This window comes from Hyperolius riggenbachi, chromosome 2, assembly GCF_040937935.1.
Source record: "Hyperolius riggenbachi isolate aHypRig1 chromosome 2, aHypRig1.pri, whole genome shotgun sequence".
Classification (NCBI taxonomy): Eukaryota; Metazoa; Chordata; class Amphibia; order Anura; family Hyperoliidae; genus Hyperolius; species Hyperolius riggenbachi.
In genome coordinates, this window is record NC_090647.1 from 440,963,735 (window position 1) to 440,984,368 (window position 20,634).

Here is a 20,634-nt window from a genome sequence, read left to right on the forward strand (position 1 = left end):
TCCTGAAAGAAGCATGCAGCTAATCCAGTATGGCTTCAGTCAGAGCACCTGATCTGCATGCTTGTTGAGGGGCTGTGGCTAAAAGTATTATATACACAGGATCAGCAGGAGAGTCAGGCAACTGGTATTATTTTAACAGGAAAAATCCATATCCTTCTCAGTTTAGGTTCCCTTTAAAACCACAAACACTGGTTCACACGACAGTGAATCTAGCATGTATGGCGTCATGGATGTGTTGGTGAGAGTTCAGGATTGCTCATGTTGTCCAAGTGCAGGCCAAGGCTTTTGCTCTCAATAGTTTTGCATTTAATGTTAATGTATATGCAAAGCTTCTGTTTTGGGTACAAGGTGCGTTTGTTGTCTCAGGGGGGGCTGAGCACATCTCTGTAGGTGATACGCTGATCTACCTTCTATTTCATTTTTGAATTTCACTTACCGGCGCACCCAGGTTATGTATGCATGTGCATGTTTTTAATTTAGTTGGAACTAGGGCCCCTCCCAGCTGAGGATGACCTCATCATGGTGGGAGGGTTTGTATGCAAGCTATTATGGAAACCTACATCCTCCAATGGTAGTCAGGTGCATCTCATTTGAATGCAGGGTGTGTACTATGTCTATCAGTAGTCCTTGCACACTTCATGCTGGTAGTAATTTGAATGCAGCCTGCCCTTAGTAGCGCTGTCAATTGTTCGCTGTGTACATAAACTAAGTATTTTTCGTAGAGCTGCTCCCATCTAATAGTTTTGCATGGCGGAAATTAACTAATTCTCAGGTTTCCACGGCGATGTGTTACTCCCTGAGATTTTTTTTCCCATGTGACAATAATTTCCCCGGAGTTTGTTTTTCCAGGTAGTGCATGTATGGATTACACAGACCATTTTTCCCAACCATGGTCTATTGCTTATAGGTACTATTAGGGCTGTATTCCACTAAAGGTAACCATACACCTAGGCCTAGTGCACACCGGAGCGTTTCCGCTGCGGTTTGCGATCTGCTTGCGGGTGCGGATCCGCTAGGGTAATGTATTTCAATGGACTGGTGCACACCAGAGCGGGAGGCGTTTTGCAGAAACGCATACTCCCGGGCTGCTGCAGATTTTGGATTGCGGATGCGTTTCTGCCTCAATGTTAAGTATAGGAAAACCGCAAACCACTCTGAAAAACGGCACTTCAGAGCGGTTTGCCAGGCGTTTTTTGTTACAGTAGCTGTTCAGTAACAGCTTTACTGTAACAATACATGAAATCTACTACACCAAAACCGCTACACAAAACGCTAGCTGAAACGCTGCAGAAAAATAAGAAAAAGCGTTTCAAAATCTGCTAGCATTTTGCGGATCTGCTAGCGGTTTTTGGTGTGCACCAGGCCCTAGTGATGATGGACAGATTCAAACAAGAGACAAATCGCTCTCTAATCTAATCTGATTAGAGAGAGATCTGTCGACTTCCTATACACCGCAGGCTGATTCTCAATCAATTTCAGCATGAAATCTCTCGGGAATAGGCCAAGCCTGCCGCTGTTCCCCTAATGTGTAAATGTGCTGTAAGTTTGCGTTTATACATTACCTGTCCTGCGTCACGGTGCCCGTTTGTCTTCCGCCTCGCCTCTCTTCTATTAGCCGCATACACGCTGTCAGCATGGTGTGTGTGTGGTCACGTGTTGGCATCCTATGCGCCAGCAGTGTGTATGCCGCTAATAGAAGAGCGTCGGAAGATGGGACGGGCACCGCAACACAGGACAGGTAATGTATAAACACACATTACAGCACATTGATACATTGCCGGAACAGTGACATAGCATGCAAGAACAAATAAGTCAAATCACAGAAGAAATTGGCTAGCATCAAACAATTCAGGCACTTTATTAACATTAAAACACAAACTTGCCAACATAAACGACTTTGTAACTAACAAAAACACACACACAAAAAGAAAAAAAGACAGTATGGAGAAAACTAAAACATGCTGTCGCGCAAGCCTGTTATGTTTTCAAACTTGCGCAGTCTAAATAACTAGTTAAAAGCAGCTGCCTCCACAAACCTTTCTTCTGTGACTTTTCTTCTCTGAGTTTCCCTGATGCCAAGGTGTTGCATATAATTGCTGTCAGCTCTGATGTCTGAGTCCAGCCAGCCCTCCTCCTCTCGTACATGCATATAAAAAGTGATGCAATGGGAGAGACAATTGGCGAGTGAATGTGCCGAAGAGCTGGACACGAAGATGTAGCAGGAGGGTTGGCTGCAGGGATCAAGGAATCTGATGGGAGGTTCCACAGACTGTGCACCAGGATTGGTAGCTGCAGGAACCCAGGAGTAGGTTCCACACAGCATGAACCAGGAATAGTGGCACCAGGAATCCAGGATTCTGGGGTGGTTCTTCAAAGAGGGGGGGTCATTAGAAGTGGTGGCAGCAGAAACCCAGGAGTCTGGGAGGAGGTTCCAAAACCATGTACCAGGAGGGGAAGCTGCTGGGGGGGGGGGGGGTTATACAAATCATGCATCAGGAAGAATCAACAAATACACATAACATGTACCAGGAGGGGAGGCTGCAAGAACCCAGAATGGGGTGGGGGAGGGCACAAACCATGTATCGGGGGGGCTACAGGAATCCAGGATTCTAGGGGAAGGCTCCACAAAGCATTTACCAGGGAGAGAGGCTCTAGCAGAAGGGAGGAGGTTCCAAAACCCGGAGGGGTAGCTGCAGGAGCCCAGGCTTCTGGGGGGAGGTTCCACAATGCATGCAGCAGGGGGAGTGGCTGCAAGAACCAAGGAATCTGTGAGGAGGTTCCAAAAGCAAGCACCAGGATGGGTGGCTGCAGGAACCCAGGATTCGGGGGGGGGGGGGCTGGTGTTACACAAACCACGCATCAGGAAGAATCAACAAATCCGCATAGCATGTACCAGAAAGGGAGGCTGCAAGAACCCAGGATTGGAAGGGGGGAGGTGGGGGTGGCACAAACCATGTATTAGGAGGGGGGGGGGGGGGGCTGCAGGAATCCAGGATTCTAGGGGGGAGGTTCCACAAAGCATCTACCAGGAAGGAGTGGCTGCAGGAATCCAGAAATCTGGGGGGAGGGCTCTAGCTTACTTTTCACTAGTTATATTGGCTTCACAGGTTAAAACACTTTACAGCTTTGGCTTAAGAAAAATGCTCAATAAATAGGAAACTCGCTGAAGAGAAGCTCTCCTTGAAAAACTCTGAACTGCATTTTATTTTATTTTTTTGCAAAAAGGGTAGCAGGAAAGCTAGCAATCTTCCATCTCAATGCCATCATTACAAAAATGTGAAAACCGTAGAAAAAAGTTGAGCAGCATTCCACTACCGAAAAATAGCTTTTTACTTCCTTTAATCAAGACTATTGAACTTTTAATAGCAGTGGCCTCTGAAGAAGTCCTGGAAAGTCATGTATCTACATTTCAAAGTCTTTTGGTGTAGCAGAATGTCCATGAAGTCCAGGGAAGTACATTATATTCTTGCAGCAGGATTCCTCCATCCCTGCGGAGACAAATGACAAAACATGATGGGAAGATCCCGGCTAGCACAGATTCCCAGTACAATGATCCATATTACAGTCCTGTGCAGGTCTTTCAAAGTGAATATACACCAAGGTGGAGAAATAGCGGGAGATTCAGCAAACCTAACAACAGCAGCAGCAGTGACTACAGGCAACTGCCATCCACTCTTTATGCTGGAATCACAATGTATCTATAGGCAAACTGTGTAACATCACCAAGTGACTGAGACAGATTTATAAAAATAAGTAAGCGCTAGAAAACACCAGCTGCAATCTAATTGGTTGCTGAGGGCAATGTAGAGTCTGTGCAAAAAAACAAAACAAAACAAAACAAAAAAACCTAACTATAATTATGGTTATTGATCTATAACATTCTTGAGTGTTAGGTACCTAAATTCTTCACATTCTTGCCTTGTTGCTTCTATCACCTACATAGGTACAGGTAATACAGACTGTTAGTAAATGTGAAGTGACTTTTTTTCAAATCAATAAAATTGTACCTTTAAGGGACACATATGACACTGTCCCGATGCAGTAGCTGTGGGCGCACCACCTGGACCTAAAATAAATGATCAACCAGTTTGGTCGAACATGCAGAGCTAGGACAAGGTCCTCCAGCCCCCAAGGCTGAAACACCAAAGTGCGCCCCTCCATCCCTCCCACACTGACTGCTATTAAACTAAGAGGCGCCCCAGGAGGCAACCCCGCCCCCGCCCCTCCCCAACACCTTAAAGGGGAACTATGGCAGCCTGCATATTTGCATACAGTTTTGCATAATTTCAGAAAAATTTGCATCTCATTGATCATTCCTACTTGTGAGGCAAATACCCCAGAAATGGTAATTTACACACACACACACTGAGATTTCAGTATTCTACTACCAGCCTGTAGCGGTGCGTAAAAGATAAACAGCCATTTTGTGAGGTTACAGAAGGGTGTTAAGGGAAGGTTCAGGATGGATTAAAAAAAAAAAATGCTAATCCACTTACCTGGGGCTTCCTCCAGCCCGTGGCAGGCAGGACGTGCCCTCGGCGCCGCTCCGCAGGCTCCCGGTCTCCTCCGGTGGCCGATTCGACCTGGCTGGCTGCCAGGTCGGGCTCTTCTACGCTCCAAAATGTGCCTCACGGGGGCGCGCTGACATCATCGGACGTCCTCCGGGCTGTACTGCGCAGGCGCAGAACTACTGCGCCTGCGCAGTACAGCCCGGAAGACGTCCGATGACGTCAGCGCGCCCCCGTGAGGCGCATTTTGGAGCGCAGAAGAGCCCGACCTGGCCAGGCAGGCCACCGGGAGCATGTGGAGTGGCGCCGAGGGTACGTCCTGCCTGCCACAGGCTGGAGGAAGCCCCAGGTAAGTGAATAAGCATTTTTATTTTTTTTGTATCCACCCTGAACCTTCCCTTTAAGAAGGAGAGAGAGAAGGGTAAACTGAGGGCAGAAAAAAAGAAGAATAAAGCCAATTAAAAATATTCAGGAAAACAAGAAAGTTAACAAAAAGCTGAAGCCATGTTAGCAAGGCTTATATACATGCTTCCAGAATGTGATTAAAGGACCACTATTGCGAAACATTTAAAAAAAATAAAATATATATATATATATATATATATATACATACATACATACATACATATATATATATATATATATATATATATACATATACACATACAAAGGAAAAGTATGCTTCTTCCGCATTAAAATAAGCCATAAATTACTTTTCTCCCATCTTGCTGTCACTTACAGTAGGCAGTACAAATCTGACAGAACCAACAGGTTTTGGTTTAATCCATCTGTTCATGGGGGAATTCTCAGCATGGTCTTTATTTATTTTTTTTTTTTTTTTTATAAAAGACACCCCTTTAAATTATAATAATAATAATAATCTGAACATTTATATAGCGCTTTTCTCCTGTCAAAGCGCTCAAGAGCTGCAGCCACTTTTTCTCCTGTCAAAGCGCTCAAGAGCTGCAGCCACTGGGACGCGCTCAGGAGGCCACCCTGCAGGGTTAGGAAGTCTTGCCTTGAACTCCTTACTGAATAGGTACTGACCCTAGCCAGGATTCGAACCCTGGTCTCCCATGTCAAAGGCAGAGCCCTTAACCAGTACTCTGGCCAGAATCTTTATATAAATCAAGTGGCTGAATAGTCTCCCAACACACTCCCAGAGCAACTGCTATTCACTAAGCGCTTTTGAAAATAAAGAAAACCCAGAGAATCCCCCATGAGGAGGATGGGCTATTCCAAACCCTGTTGGTTCTGTCAGATTTCTACTACCTACTGAAAGTGACAGCAAGATAGGAGAAAAGTAATTTATGGCTTATCTTACTCTGGAAGAAATGTACTTCTTGTTTGTATGGGTTTACATGGATTTTAACCACTTGATGACCCAGCCTTTACCCCCCCTTAAGGACCAGCGCTGTTTTAGCTGATCTGTGCTGGGTGGGCTGTGCAGTCCCCAGCACAGATCAAACACCAGGCAAAGCGACCAGATTGCCCCCCTTTTTTCCCCACTAGGGGGATGATGTGCTGGGGGGGGGGTCTGATCGCTCCTGCCTGCCTGGGTGTTGCGGGGGGGGGGGGGCACCTCTAAGCCCCCTCCGCGGGCGAAATTTCCCCCCTCCCTCCCTTCCCCGGAGATCCGAGGCTGCACAGGAACGGATCTGTCCTGTGCAGCCTCTAACAGGCTCCTGCCTGTCATGTGACAGCGATCCCCGGCCGCTGATTGGCCGGGGATCGCTGATCTGGTACAACGCTGCTACTGTTAGCAGCGTTGTACAAATGTAAAAAAAGCGGATTATTTCCGCTTGTGTTTACACTTAGCCTGCGAGCCGCGATCGGCGGCCCGCAGGCTATTCACGGAGCCCCCCACCGTGAATTGACAGGAAGCAGCCGCTCGCGCGAGCGGCTGCTTCCTGATTAATTAGCCTGCAGCCGGCGACGCAGAACTGCGTCGCTGGTCCTGCAGCTGCCACTTTGCCGACGCGCGGTATAAGTGCGCGGTCGGCAAGTGGTTAAAATGTTGGCGATAGTGGTCCTTTAAGGCTAGGTTCACAGTGGTGTGTTGCGGTGCAGTGTAACGGCTGCTTTGTAACGCAGCTTGCCGCACTGCAATACTGATGCGGTGTTCACAGTGTGGTAGAATCAATGTACTGCATTCAGTGGGCTCCCGTAAAACATGCATGTTAACAGTGACAGTGAAGCATAATTTTCATTGACTGTATGCAACGCTACATGCGGATAATGTGCAGCGATGCTTTCCTGATCTGTTGCTGTTAGAGAACTCAACACCCACTGTCAACCTAGCTTAACCACTTAAGGACCACAGGCTCCCCCTCCCCATCCCCCACCCCGTGATCAGGCTATTTTTTACAATTAAAAGCTCTGCAGCTTTAACTTTGTGTTGCAGAGCCATACAACTAAGCACACACACTCCCCCCCCTCCTTTACTGCCCACCAACAGAAATTTCTGTTGGTGGGCTCTGATCGCTGCTGCAGGCAGTTATTTCTTTTTCTTTTAACCTCTTCCCGACCGCGTCACGCCGATGGGCGTGGCCACGGCGGCAGCCCTAGGACCGCCTAACGCCGATTGGCGTAAAGTCCTGGGGCTCTGTTTTGCAGGAGATCGCGCACAAGCTGCCAGCGCGCATCTCCTGCTCAGTGGGCGGAGCGGAGGCTAAGATGGCGAAACCGCTGTCTAATTCCATTGTACATCGCTGCGATCAGCAGCAGCGCTGTACTGGGGACAGCCATGTGACACGGCTGTCCCCTCCTGAGGCACAGAAGTGATCGGCTGTCATAGGCTGAAGCCTATGACAGCTGATCACAGGGATTGGCTGGCGGGGGGAGGGAGGGGGGGTTACAGTAATAAATAAAAAAAACACCTTTTTATTAAAAAAAAACAAAAAAAAAAACACAAACATCTGGGAGGCGATCAGACCCCACCAACAGAGAGCTCTGTTGGTGGGGAGAAGAGGGGGGGGGGGGGGAGAATCACTAGTGTGCAGTGTTGTGCGGTCCTGTAGCTTGGCCTTAAAGCTGCAGTGGCACATTTTACATAAAATTGCCTGCTCATTAGGGGGGGTTTAACACTGAGGTCCTCAAGAGGTTAAATTAAAAATTGCTAATTAATTTATTTTATTTCCCCTTTCTCCCCCCACCAGCCAATCAGGGCTAGCCTCTCTCACACACATCCGCCTATGAGAGATCATGATCGTAGCCTCTCCAGGGGACAGCAGAGTGACACGGCTGTTCCCAGTACAGCGCTGCTGTAGATCGCAGCGCTGTATAATGTAAATGTCTCCTGGCAGCGATCACCGCTGGTAGACTGATGATGAATCAGCGTGCGCGATCCCCTGTAAAATCCCACCCCAAGATTTGATGCTTTTCGGTGTTAGGCGGTCCTGGGGCTGCCACCTTCCCGACGCCTGTTGGTCTTAGGCGAGTATCTGGTTTTTTGTTTGTTTTTTTCAATTTTTACTTCAGATTCTCTCTAAAGGGAGCATAAACTGAGAGGGATATGGAGGTTTCCTTTTAAACAATACCAGTTTCTTGGCAGTCCTGCTTATCTATTTGGCTGCAGAAGTGGCTGAATCATACACCTGCAACAAGCATGCAGCGAATCCAGTCTGACTTCAGCCAGAGCAGCTGATTTGCATGCTTGTTCAGGGGCTGTAGCTAAAAGTAGTAGAAACACGGGATCAGCAGGAGAGTCAAGCAACTGGTATTATTTTAAAAGGAAAAATCCATATGCTTCTCTGTTTGGGATCCCTTTAAGTAAAAAAAAAAAAAAAAAAATCTTTAATTTTCTATAAGTCTGCCAGGGGGGACAAGAACAATCTTATGAGACTACAGGCTAGTACAGCTTTACATTCCACATGCTGCAGCATAATCTACAGTCTCTGATACAACAGTGCCACCCTGTGGCAACAAATGTTAAGAGCCTCAAGACTTGTTTTTGTTTTCAGAACGCTTTTTAAGATTAGTTTTCAAAATTTTATAGGGTAACATGGGCTTTTTTTTCCCATTCCTTGCCACAGATGAACCAGCCCCAGAGACTCATGAATCATCTCCTTTATCCAGTGCCAGATTTATTGTGGACAGTTGACAGCTACTAAAAAATAAAATGTTAATCGTTATTTCATTTCTGTATGAAATGGAGCTGAACATGCAAGAAATGTGTAAGCAGGTGAACGTAATGTCTGTGCGGTTACTGCTGGGTGTGGAGAAGACATTAAATTGACTAACGCAGAGTCTAACATCGTCTAGCTCAAAAAACAACCATGTCTGTTCATAACATAAAGGGTACAAAGTATGGGAATGATTAGATTTCTACTAGTAAAGAGCAGTATTCTTGTGTCTATTAACCACTTCCAGGTCCCGGGTGGTTTGGATGATCTGTGCTGCGGGGCTCTTCAGCCCGCAGCACAGATCAGATAGCAGGCAGGGCGATCAGACTTACCCCCTTTTTTCCCCACTAGGGGGATGTCCTGCTGGGGGGGTCTGATCGCCGCCGGCTTGCTGTGCCTAGCGGTGGGGGGGGGCTCCTCAAAACCCCCCTCCGCAGCGCTATTCCTCCCTCTGCCTCCCTCCCCTCTTCACTATGGGCTGCGCAGGACGGAAATCTGTCCTGCGCCGCCTCAGATAGGCTTCAGCTTATCAGATGCTGGCGATCCCCGGCCAATCAAAGGCCGGGGATTGCCGATCTCCTCTACGGCGCTGCTGTGCAGCAGCGCCGTATGCATGTAAACAGTGGGGAAAATCTTCCCCGCGTTTACATTTACCCTGCGAGCCGCGATCGGAGGCTCGCAGGGTGTTCACGGAGACACGAGCGGCCGTTTCCATCGAAACCGCTTCAGGATTCAGGGGCGTACTTATGCATACGCAGAATCCTGAAGTGTTTAAAGTAGCAGCTTTGTGCAGTGTTAGCCATTAACAGAAGCTGGGATATGGAAGTATGGGACATTGGCCCTGATGTATGACGCTTGTCATTCATCATATTTAGCCTTGCTGTTTTTAGCTCAAACATTCACTCAAAGAGGAACTGTACTGAAAATAATGATTAAAATTGCTTATTTTTACTATATTACTTTAAAAATTATTTAGTCAGTGTTTGCCTATTGTAAAATCTTTCCTCATTCTATGTACATACTGAAAATTTATAACCAGTGGCACCATCTTTGCTGCTGGCAAGGAGCATCACAGCAGTTGGTTTGCTGTGTGTTCTGAAGTCATTAGAAACACCACCTAGTCTCCCAGAGTGCAATTCAAAAAGAAAGCTGCATAATAAACAGCTTAGACTAAAAATCACTGGGAGGGCAGGGCCACCTACCAATATACAGCTATAGGAAGAGTTTCTGATGCTGAAACCAGAATAACTGATGTAAGAGTGGGTGTGCTAAATAATTTACTACATTCTAATATAGCCTCATTTCACTAAGCAGTTTAGACTAGTCTACAGATGGTTTTTAGTCTACTGATGGTTTGGTGTAATGTTTTAGACCTGTTTTTAGACCTGGTCTAACATTCAGTAATTACACAATTCACAAAAGCAAAGAAGGAGTGACCACGCCCACTTTTGCTGACAGATATTAGTCCAGCTGATTTCTTGTTGGTAAAGTAATTCTGTAAGGTATTTTAGATGTGAAGATGGAAACTTTTGAATCAATTATGCAGGAGTTTAATTGTATGCATAGGAGATCTTGTAAAACTGCTTCTTTTGATCATTTCCCCTGCTTTACCCACCCCTAATTACCAAATGGATTAGACCAGGTCTAAAACATTTGGTAATAGTGAATTCCCCTTTGTTGCAACTGACAAAACCATCAGTAGACTAGTCTAAACTGCTTAGTGAATTGAGGCCATATGTCATCTGAAGGTCCTCTTCAAACTTGATAATTACCTTCCTCACCTTGTTTTTAGGCTTGCAGGGTGTTGGAGAAATATTATATAGCTAAGGTAAAGGCACCCATACACTAACTCGATTCTGAATTTCCCACCAATAGACAGCAGATTCGATAATTGTGATCAAATCTGCTGTGAAATCGATAACGCAAACGAGCACCGATCCGACCAATTTCCATCCGAAATCGATCGATTCCATCGATTTGTCCATGTGGAAAATTTTGCTCGATAGACGGCGGGTTGTGAGCGCGTCGTTAGCAGCATTCGATTTGGCGACGCCTGACGCAGCAATAATCTTACCTGTTCCGAGTCCCTGGGTGCGTGTTGTCCCTTTCTCCAGCTGGCTTTCTTCTCCATCTTCACTTCAGTTCCTATCCCCGTCCTGTGACCAGCGGACGTTCAAACGGTAGAGGGCACTCTACTGTTTGGACTTCCCCCTTCTCACAGGACAGGACAGGAAGTGAAGATGAAGACGGCCAGCTGGATAAAGGGACAACACTGACCCAGGGACTCGCGCCGGCGGAACAGGAAATGTATTGTTGCTGGTGGGAGAAGCAGGAGTGACCTGAGGCAGGCGCAGCTTCACAGATTGTGACTATTTCATGCTGAAATTGATTCAAAATCTGTGTGTAGTGTATGGGCAGCATATCTGTTGGTCGATCTGGTGGCAATCGACCAGTGTATAGCTGCATTAAGATAAAATTAATTCTCATGAGTTTCATGCCTGAGGGCCCATACAATTTGCTCACCTTTTTCTGAACACCTATAGTGTAAAATGAAAGCAAGCATTATCCTCCATTAAATGAGAGTCGAATTTAGTTTCTATTATCCTACTAGGTGCTAAAAATGCATTTAGAGCGAATGACAAAAAGCTCATGAAAAAAGATGCTAAATCAGGGACAAAAGTAGAAGCAAATTGTACTACTGGTTCCTTTCCTTACTAATTAGGCACCTGGCTCCAAACTGACAGCTCAAAAATTACACTGGCTCGTTAATGAGAAGTGAGAATTAGACAGGCTGTTGACTATAAACACACACAGGGTGGACAGAGGGTGGATTTATCTGTGTTTCCTAGTCTCCTGTGCAAAAGTTCAGATCAGCTTGGAGTCCCAATCCCTGCAGACAACAGTACTGGGCGTGTACACACCGTTTTTAATTGCATTTTATAATGAAGAGATTAGATGTGATTTGTGCTTCTATCATTGCTCTATACTGCACAGAAACATGACTGATTTGATCAGACTGGAAGGAAGTGGTGTGCCAGGCACAGGGGCACTGGGGGATTATCTGTGGTAAACATAGCAGTAGGCAGTTAGATTTCAGAGGTGGTAGCAGTGGCAGAGCGATCCACCTCTAGCTCCTACCTGTAGACACTCATGGAGATATCCATCCTCTACACATGAGCATAATTGTGACAAATGCTGCCACTATCTCACCTTGTAAGGCTCACTAATCTCATCTGAGTCTTCAGAATCGCTTGTTGAAGTATAGTATTCGTCATCAGGTTGTCCTTTGTAATATGAACTCTGCAATAAGAAACACTATGTTAGCTTTACAGTAATACAATTGTGCAAGGTTTCACAACAAGATGTTTATTTCACTGTAAAAAGAACAAGCCTTAATTGACTTGGTTTTGAAGGAGCAGTTCTGAATAAAGTTGTGGCTGCATTTTGCGGTCTGTACAAACGATTGGCTGTTAAACTGACCATATAATCCACTGGCATAAAATAACCAACTTGGAGTCTGCAAGTTCAAAGCAGATGTGCAGGAAAATTATAACCAGAGGGTCGGACTGGGTGGAACCAACGTGTTAGGATTACGCAGCTGTATTATGCAACGGGAAAATCACTGAAGATCAGACAATTTAGTAAGTATGGGTTGGTTTCCTTAAGGTGACCACTAACCATGCAATTCACTGAACGATCATTCATTTCCAAGCATTCACGACCACTAATGGATGAACATTTCCTACACAATCCGATGAATGAAATCAATCCTGTTTTCGGATCGATTCCGTAAATCTGATTAGATTGGTTAGGAGATTTTCGGCCATTAGTGGTCCCGAATGATTATTTCTGATTGATCTTACGAATGATTGGAAACAAACGATCGCTTGGCGAATTGTATCGTTAGTTAGTGGCCACCTTAAGAGTCTCCTGAGCTGGAGAATGCCAGAGAACATGAGTCATCCAGCAAACCTGGAATGGATATTTTACAACTGCTTGCTACAAGGGGCTAAGATTCCCACCCTTGCCTGGTTCATATTTGAATACAGCAATGACTGGAGAAAGTTTAGAGAGTTCAAGAGTACCTAAAGCACAAATGAATGATGGAAGACAAGAGGGTGGTGTTGTTAAAAACTCACCTGTCCTGACGTCCACCTTCTAAGCAGGTGATTACTCCGCCCCGCTCAAAGAACGGGCCCTGGTAATTTTTTGTCAAATTTGCAGCCGAGGCTCTGGCCAGGTCCACCCTTGTGGCCACAGCCTGGCTTCAGCTGGGCAGCCGGCCTGATTGATAGCTGCCAAGCCTGAGTCGGGTCGAGTCCATGCAGGGAGAGGTTTCCGAAGAGCTTTGGCAGTCTTTGGACACATGGGCAACGCTGCATCCGTAATCTAGGTTACTCCCACATCCTTAACCTACTTTAGAGACATTAGTTATGATGTGACAGTGGTAGGGATTAGTTCCATCGTAGGACAGTCAGTGGCACGTCTATGTACCCTCTGACATGCTGCTGCAGATGACAGTGCTTTATAAATACAAAATAAGAATAAAAACCTCCCATGTCCAAAAATGCATGAGATAGAATTCAGTTCTGTTGAAAAGTAATGTGTTTACTAACTGCATATGTTATGTAGCCATTCTTGCTTTGAGGTACACTGATAAAGATGCACATACAAAATTACACCTTACATGAATTATGAAAGATAGGAAGTTGGTCGTATTATAACATATATGCTTTAATCTCCGTCTTGTAACCATATCAGTAAATGTTTATGTAAGATCATGATTCATCAAACAGGAAACACTAGAATTCAGGCTACTGAAGAATTCTATGAGCAATCAATAGGCTGAGGTCATTGAACGTTTGTATGAGATTACATAAGCGTGTGCAGGTTTGCACAAACACCCAACCCAGCAGGTGTAGCATTAACATGAGCCTATAGTCAGGATTAAGGAGGCCATGTACTCCTTCCATTCCTGGCAAATTTGTCACTCTGATCGAATCTGCCATAAATCTATTGTTTCATCATGTCCGATTGACCAAATTTCGATTGATCTTCACGTAAAATCGATCCATTTCATCAATCAGACTGGACAGAAGATTTGGGTCAATCCGCGGCAGGATATAGCGTTGGACTGCAGTGAACAGTGGAACGCTGCGGTTCTATAGAATTTCAATAGATTTCCTGCAGAAAAATGTGATGTGCTGTGTATGGAAAGCATCAACTCGGATCAGAGAGGAAATGATTATTTTGCCACAAGAGGTGGCAATCTATAAGCGTATGAGACATCCTACATCCATCATGCAGTCTAAAAACAAAATGAAAGACTATAATATGCAATGGCCACCTAATGTCACCCAAGAACCCAGCCATGTACCGAAGACTGAAGGCAACTGGCAACATGCATGAATTGGAGGAACGTTACTTCAGGTGTAGCAGCTCATTGGCCTTCTCTGCCTGAACGTCATTGGCCATAGCCTCTCTGCATGTGACTCATGACGAGATGCCTCGGCTTCTGGTCACATGACTGGGGAATGCTACAACACTGGGCTTGTCAACATTAGCATTACTGCATCTCTAGGTCTATTAAATACTGTATGGGGAAGACAGATAGATGTGCTAAAAAATTATAATTTAGAATAGAATTAATTTGGGCAAAATAGACAAATACACTGCAGAGGTCTGTCTGGTTAGGGATTACTCTGTCCTCTTTGCCGTTACATTTACCCCCCCAAAAAATATCAATCTAATCCCCACCATATTATGATTTATAGCCTTCTTCACTTGACCCCAACATGAGTCAACTCAATACCCTATACACGTGTGTATAATATTGTCTGTATTCAGGCCTGGATTTACACCACAGGAGCTTATAGTCACAGATGTCCTGGCACCCTAGACTTCAAACTCCATGAAACTACAAACACCCACCGAACTGCACCGCAAGTGTGCTGGCTGGCCAACTTTCACTGCTCTTACTTCCCTTGCTCATCATAGGTAGCTACAGGTGCCCCTTAGTACTGAGGATAGCTCTGGCTACCTAATACTAAGTAGTAGTAGTATTAGGTAGCATGAGGGGACCCCAACTGAAGGGAGATTTGGTCACTGACCCAGTTGAGTGACCTCTCATTTACACTCCGCTCGAGAATCTGCATAGATAAGGCAAGGTGGATGGAACTTGGGGAGGCGAGTGTGCTGCCTTTCCATCATCAGGCGCCTGTAGGCACATGCCTACAGTGTCTTATGGTAGATCTGGCCCTGTCTGTATTATCACGTACCCCATGCTTGTATCTTAGGACCCTTTTCCACTATACACAAATTACAGGCGACGTCTGCACGTGATTTTGGATGTAGAAATGCAGCCTATTGAAATCAATACTCTGCATCTGAATCACATGGGGTGAAGAAAAAATTATGCATGCTGCAATTTTTCGCAGAGTGCATCTAAACTCCCATAGCTGTGCTTTGCACAGCTATAGGGATTTGGATTTGAATTTGCATCAGCACAGGTGCCACGTCCGCTGCGAAACAAATTGCTGCACTCCAGTGGCGCTTCATAAATCAATAATAATAATAATTATTTTAAATGAGGTAAAATAAAAAAAAAATAAAAAAAAGAAAGAAGGGGAATGCAACAACAGAGTCCTTTTGTCCATCAGAGATTTTCCCAACTAGTGTTGGTATTCGAATTCGGGATATTGAATTCAGAAACCAGAATTATCCTGAACACCTCCCTTCAGCACCCAAGCAAGTGGACAGGGCCAAGTGGAGTTCACAAGCTCCCAAGTACGAGAATTACCGATGACCCTGTCCTCTTGCTCGGGTGCTGAAGTGTGGTGTTCCGGATATTTCGGGGTTTCTGAATTCAAAATCTTGAATTTGAACGCAAACACTATTCCCAACACCCCTTGGCCACTTATCTTTAAGCATTGGGTCTGAACCGAACAATCAGTTTGTATAAAAGGTATGTAAACTAAATATTAAATCCTCAGTAAAGGAAGCCCGATATACATCATCGACCAGACCCAAAACCAGGCCTTTCCATAGCTCTATTAGGAAACTGTCAAATGAGTTGTAAATAAATCTGTCTGTAAATACCTACAGCTATACATACTGAAATGATTTGAAACTTCTACAACTTAACACTTCATGTAACCGATTTATTCCAAACCTTTTCCATTCAGCCTGGGCTTCTACAAATATTAGTTCCACAAATTCTACTTGAGATCCTAATGACGTATCTTTATCAAATGGACCTACATTACTAATCCGCTTTCAATTACCCCAATGTCTTTTCAATATCATTAATGTAAGGAATGTCTTGATTGCTGGGCTTCGCCCTGACCCTCCAGATTTCCTGTGATATTAACCTTACCCATACCCCAGCCTAGCTGCTTACTTGTGGGATTTGAAGGGATCAAATTCTGCATATTACGGTCCATAAAATAAACCTTGCTCTGAAACTGCAAAAAAAACCCCTCTCTCTCCTCTGGGTTGCTGAAGAGCGTAAACCATACAAGGGAATTATATAGTATGTACTTAGGGCATAATTAATCTTACCAACCAAGGATAGAAGTAGCTTACACCAAAAGTTTGATCCAGGTGATTTTTGCAGCCAATGGTATATCGAGGAAGTATTTCCCATACAGTTTCACGGAATTAAAGGATTCTTCTGTATCATGACATAGTACTGGTCAATTGCCTATATTTTCATGTTCTGTTAGCAGATCTAAAAATACCTTTCTCATACATTAAGTGATGTGGTTCTATTTGATATGATGATCCGGGTGTATAATGCTGAATGTCACAGGGAAGTTGGTTCTAAGCATCACAAATGTTGGGGTCTTTCCCAGGAGATACTCCCAGTACAGCACCCCCCCCCCTCTAGTGGGCTGAAGACCTTCCATAGCTGTGGCAGAAGGACATTTCCATATGTCTTATATATCCCCATGAGGAGAGTGGGAATGAACCGCTACTTTAATTTTGTGCAATGTAAATGGTTCACCTAGTTGCTGATTATATTCATTGTATGTAGATTATAAAGTTAAGGGGCCCATACACTGTCTGATTTTAGCCATCGATTCTATGGAATTGATCAGAAATCAATTCTATCAAATCTGTCAATCGATCGATCTGTGGCCGATTCTGGTCGATTTGATCTATCTGACTGGATGGAAAATCTAGGTTGGTCTGCTGCTGGCAGCAGAGTGATGGCCCATAGAGTTGCATTGGATCTAATGGTCCTATAATGTATTTAGATCGATTTCCAATAGGTTTAATTCTGAATTATATTGGAAATCTGTTCCTGGTGTGTGGCACACATCAGATAGATTCCTGTCAGATTTGACTTGACAGGCATCTGACAGAAATCTGATGGTCGAATCTGCTGAAAATCTATAAATGTGTGGCCACCTTTAGTTGGTTACCTTAAGTGGTATTTTAGCCAATGCCTCCTTCAACCCCCTAAACAGCTAACACCTAGATGGAGAAAATCTTGCTTGCTATAGATTTACATGCTATAACTCACTACAGCCAAGCTTCTCTCCCCCTCAGGTATACATTTCCTGCATGTTGGAGGGCTTTCAGCACATTTAGGACAGTGAGGTTTTTGTTTTCTCTCCTGGGAGTCTGGTGACAGAAACTTGTCATTGGCTGGGATATTACCACTCATATACCCTGAAGCAGAACACAGGTCTTCAGTGACTTTTAGAACATCTTCTATTGCTGTCCTGAGGTAGAAATCATATTAGAACATACAATAAGTTACATTGCATTAAATGACTCTGTACAGAGCGGCAAATTCTGTTTGAAGCAAAATATGATGCTAAAACATGGGACATGAGAGGTTAATCCTATATCTCTAATACATCTGGAACGCTGAACCTGAACGACTTATGCAGATCTAACTCAGGTGTAGCTTTACGACTGCTGCAGCCTATAGGGAACGAGATAACTGCCCACCACCACATACACGCTAAGTGAGGGTAGTGAAAAAGTAGCCAAACATCAAAGATTAAAGAGGAACCATAATGACATATAGTAGAATGTAGTAAATTATTCAGGATAGCCACTTTTACATTAATTATCCTATTTTCAGCATCAGAAAAACACCTCCAACATTATATATTACTGTACTGCATATGGGTATGTAGCTCTGCCCTCCCAGTCATGTCACAGCTATGCTGACTTCTCCTCCCAGACTTACTGTCTTTGGATAATCCATTACTAGAGGCTCAGATGAGAGCTTTAGGTGGTCTGAGGGCTTGTTCAGACTGCACACGTTTCCAGCCGCGTTTTGGAAACGCGTGCAGGAGGCAGACACGCACGACATCAGACAGTGCATAGAGTGCACTGTCTGATGTTCACACTGCATGCGTTCCGGACCTGTGCGGTTCGGGAACACATGCTGCACGCAGATTTTGTAAAAATGCGCGGCTGTCCCATTCACTTTTCAGTGATGGGATCAGCCATGCAACGCATACAAACGCATATGGCGTGCGTTTGCATGCGTTGCGTTCTGCATGCGTGGCCGTCCGTGTTTGTAATGTGAACCGGCCCTAACATAACTCAGGATCAGTAAAAGGTGTCAGATGTGTAAATAATCAAGTGCACTTCACAATTCACACTTTATGCAGGTCTAAAGTAAGTGCTGAATTTTAAATAACACATAGAACAGCAAAAAAAATTGGTTAAGGCTTCAAACAAGAGCATTAGCGGTGCAAGAAAAAATAATCATATAAAATATTTCAACCTCGTACACACGGCAGATCTCAGCCATGATTGGGGCCGTCTCTGCCCAGAATCTAGCATGTGTATGGACAGCTCCATTCCTCCTCGATGTGTTGCTGAGAGTGCTGGACCATCTGGGCTAAGCTCATGGTTTCCGCCTTACCCATCCTGCTGCGCTGTGCACTACACTGGCTTTCCTCTTCCCTACTCCATAGCTTCAGAATGCGTCACTAGTCTGTAGGCCAGTGATGTGTCTCTGCATACTGGTTGAGGGCTAGTATTATATGTTTATCTCAACATGTCACCTGTCACTTAAGGTACACTTAAAGATTTTTTCATTGCAAACTTGGCAACCATATTTTGTGAACTTCATTTGGAGCACTGTTGCCCTGATGCTGTCCAGACGCTCCCACCGTACTGCAGGAGTAATTACTTGTATAGGACAGGTGATATACTTTGCGGTTGAGCCAAAAGGTCTATTGCTACTGTTCCAGTGATGTGTCTCTACCACTCTCTGCCCAAAACTGTCATCTAAGGCAGTGTTTCTCAACATTTTATTGGTATGTACCCCTTTTAAAACCCTGTACTCACCGAGTACCCCCTGGCATAGTAAACATTATCACAAGTACCCCCTGACAAATATATATTAATTGTAGTACATGATAATTGATTCTAAACAATTTCCAAGCATTTACCATTGCTTTTAATTAGCTAAAACACTAATTTGGTGTTGTTTAAACAAGAATTATTATTTTCTAAAACTCTAAATGTGTTATTCTTGGCCAAGTACATAAAGCCCGAGTACCCCCTGGAACCATCAGAAGTACCCCCTGGGGTACGCGTACCACACGTTGAGAACCTAGGATCTAAGGGATCAAGTCCCAGTCCTGCAGATGACCGTATTTGTGAATGTTTGCACACCTTTAGTCCAGCATTGTGATGAACAGTAATAAGCTTAGCCATTTAAGAAACAAGCAAAGTCCAGCAGATTAGTGACATCAAAGAGCAAGGTCTCCTATGTGTCACTCCAAATGTATTAGGCATTATGCTGGGAATACACGGGTCGTTTTCTCCGCTCGAGTCTCCACTCGAATCTCGTTTTTCTTCTCTTTTTCCATTCACCTCCATGAGGAATCGAAAAACGATCGAACGGGAGATCGGACATGTCGGAAATTATCTATCTAACCATCTATCTGCCGCAAAAATGACCCGTGTATTCCCAAGCATGAGACTGACTTCTTCAAAAGCCTGAGTCACAGCAATAGTAACAACTAGGCAGATCCAGAGACCATAGCATGAGTGCTTTTGATTGGCGCAAACATATCATTGTGGCAACAGATACAGAAGGTCTGACAAGCCTTCTCAAATCCACAATGCAAAGCCATTGCAGCAATAAAACAGCCCCTTTTTTTAAGCAACTATGGAAAGCCAATTACAAGCAATTTCATTGTTTTAGTTGATACATTGTGGGTGTCTTCTTTAATGGCAGTGGTTGAGATGTGTAATGGATTAGAAAGCTCACTGGAGACGTTCTCATATAAGTCTACAAAAAAAAAGCACCAATAAGCACATAGCATAGTCTAACAGCAATATCGACCCAACGAATCCTCTTCTTACAAAAGTACCATCTGTCCCACTTGATGTATTTTTACTGTCCAGTTAGAAGTTTAAGAATAAAATGTTAACGAAAAAGTGAAAAATAATACCACAAAAGCTGCGGTGAGTCACTGAAAGGCGGTTTCCAGAGCGATGTAATAACTACTTGCGACTAATGTCTGGAATGATGTCCTCAAACATAAAACGCAGTAAAAAGATCGCCAGAGAAAAGGAAATTCTGAACATGGGTAGCATTACACTGAATGAAATACAGGATGTAACTGGGTGTCTCTCACAAGGCCATCATTATGGAACAATCAGATCACGTTCATAGAAATAGAAATGAGCTGTGTTCACTTGCTCATACATGAGCAGCTCATTCAAAGCGCAGTTTGCCGTATTAATGATCAATGATTTATCTAAATGAAAGGATAAACAAAGCTCTGCAGTGGTAGGCTGAGCACATGGTAGGAAAACTCAGGTGAGCTAATCGGATAACCCACAGGCAGGCACTTGATGAGCTAACACTCGGCGGCGAAAACACATGAAGAAACTTGATTTACTGGCTGAATAAACATACAATAAAATATTACAATCTATGCCAAGAAATACAGGTCTTTCCTCTAAATGTGGCTCCAGTGCATACTAGTGGAAATTTAGAGAGATCTGTGTAAGGG

At 44.4% G+C, this 20,634-nt stretch overlaps 1 protein-coding gene across 1 annotated transcript in view; it reads right to left on the minus strand.

Moving 5' to 3' along the window:
- Positions 1 to 1,842: 1,842 nt before the first annotated feature.
- The window catches only part of BCLAF3 (BCLAF1 and THRAP3 family member 3), a 126,849-nt gene continuing 108,057 nt past the window's right edge, over positions 1,843 to 20,634 (minus strand). The window contains exons 12-13 of the mRNA XM_068269997.1: positions 11,843 to 11,932; positions 1,843 to 3,488 (exon numbers count right to left, since the gene is read on the minus strand). Of these exons, the coding sequence (XP_068126098.1) occupies positions 3,459 to 3,488; positions 11,843 to 11,932 (120 nt within the window). The 3' untranslated portion in view covers positions 1,843 to 3,458. The remainder of the gene's footprint in view (positions 3,489 to 11,842; positions 11,933 to 20,634) is intronic.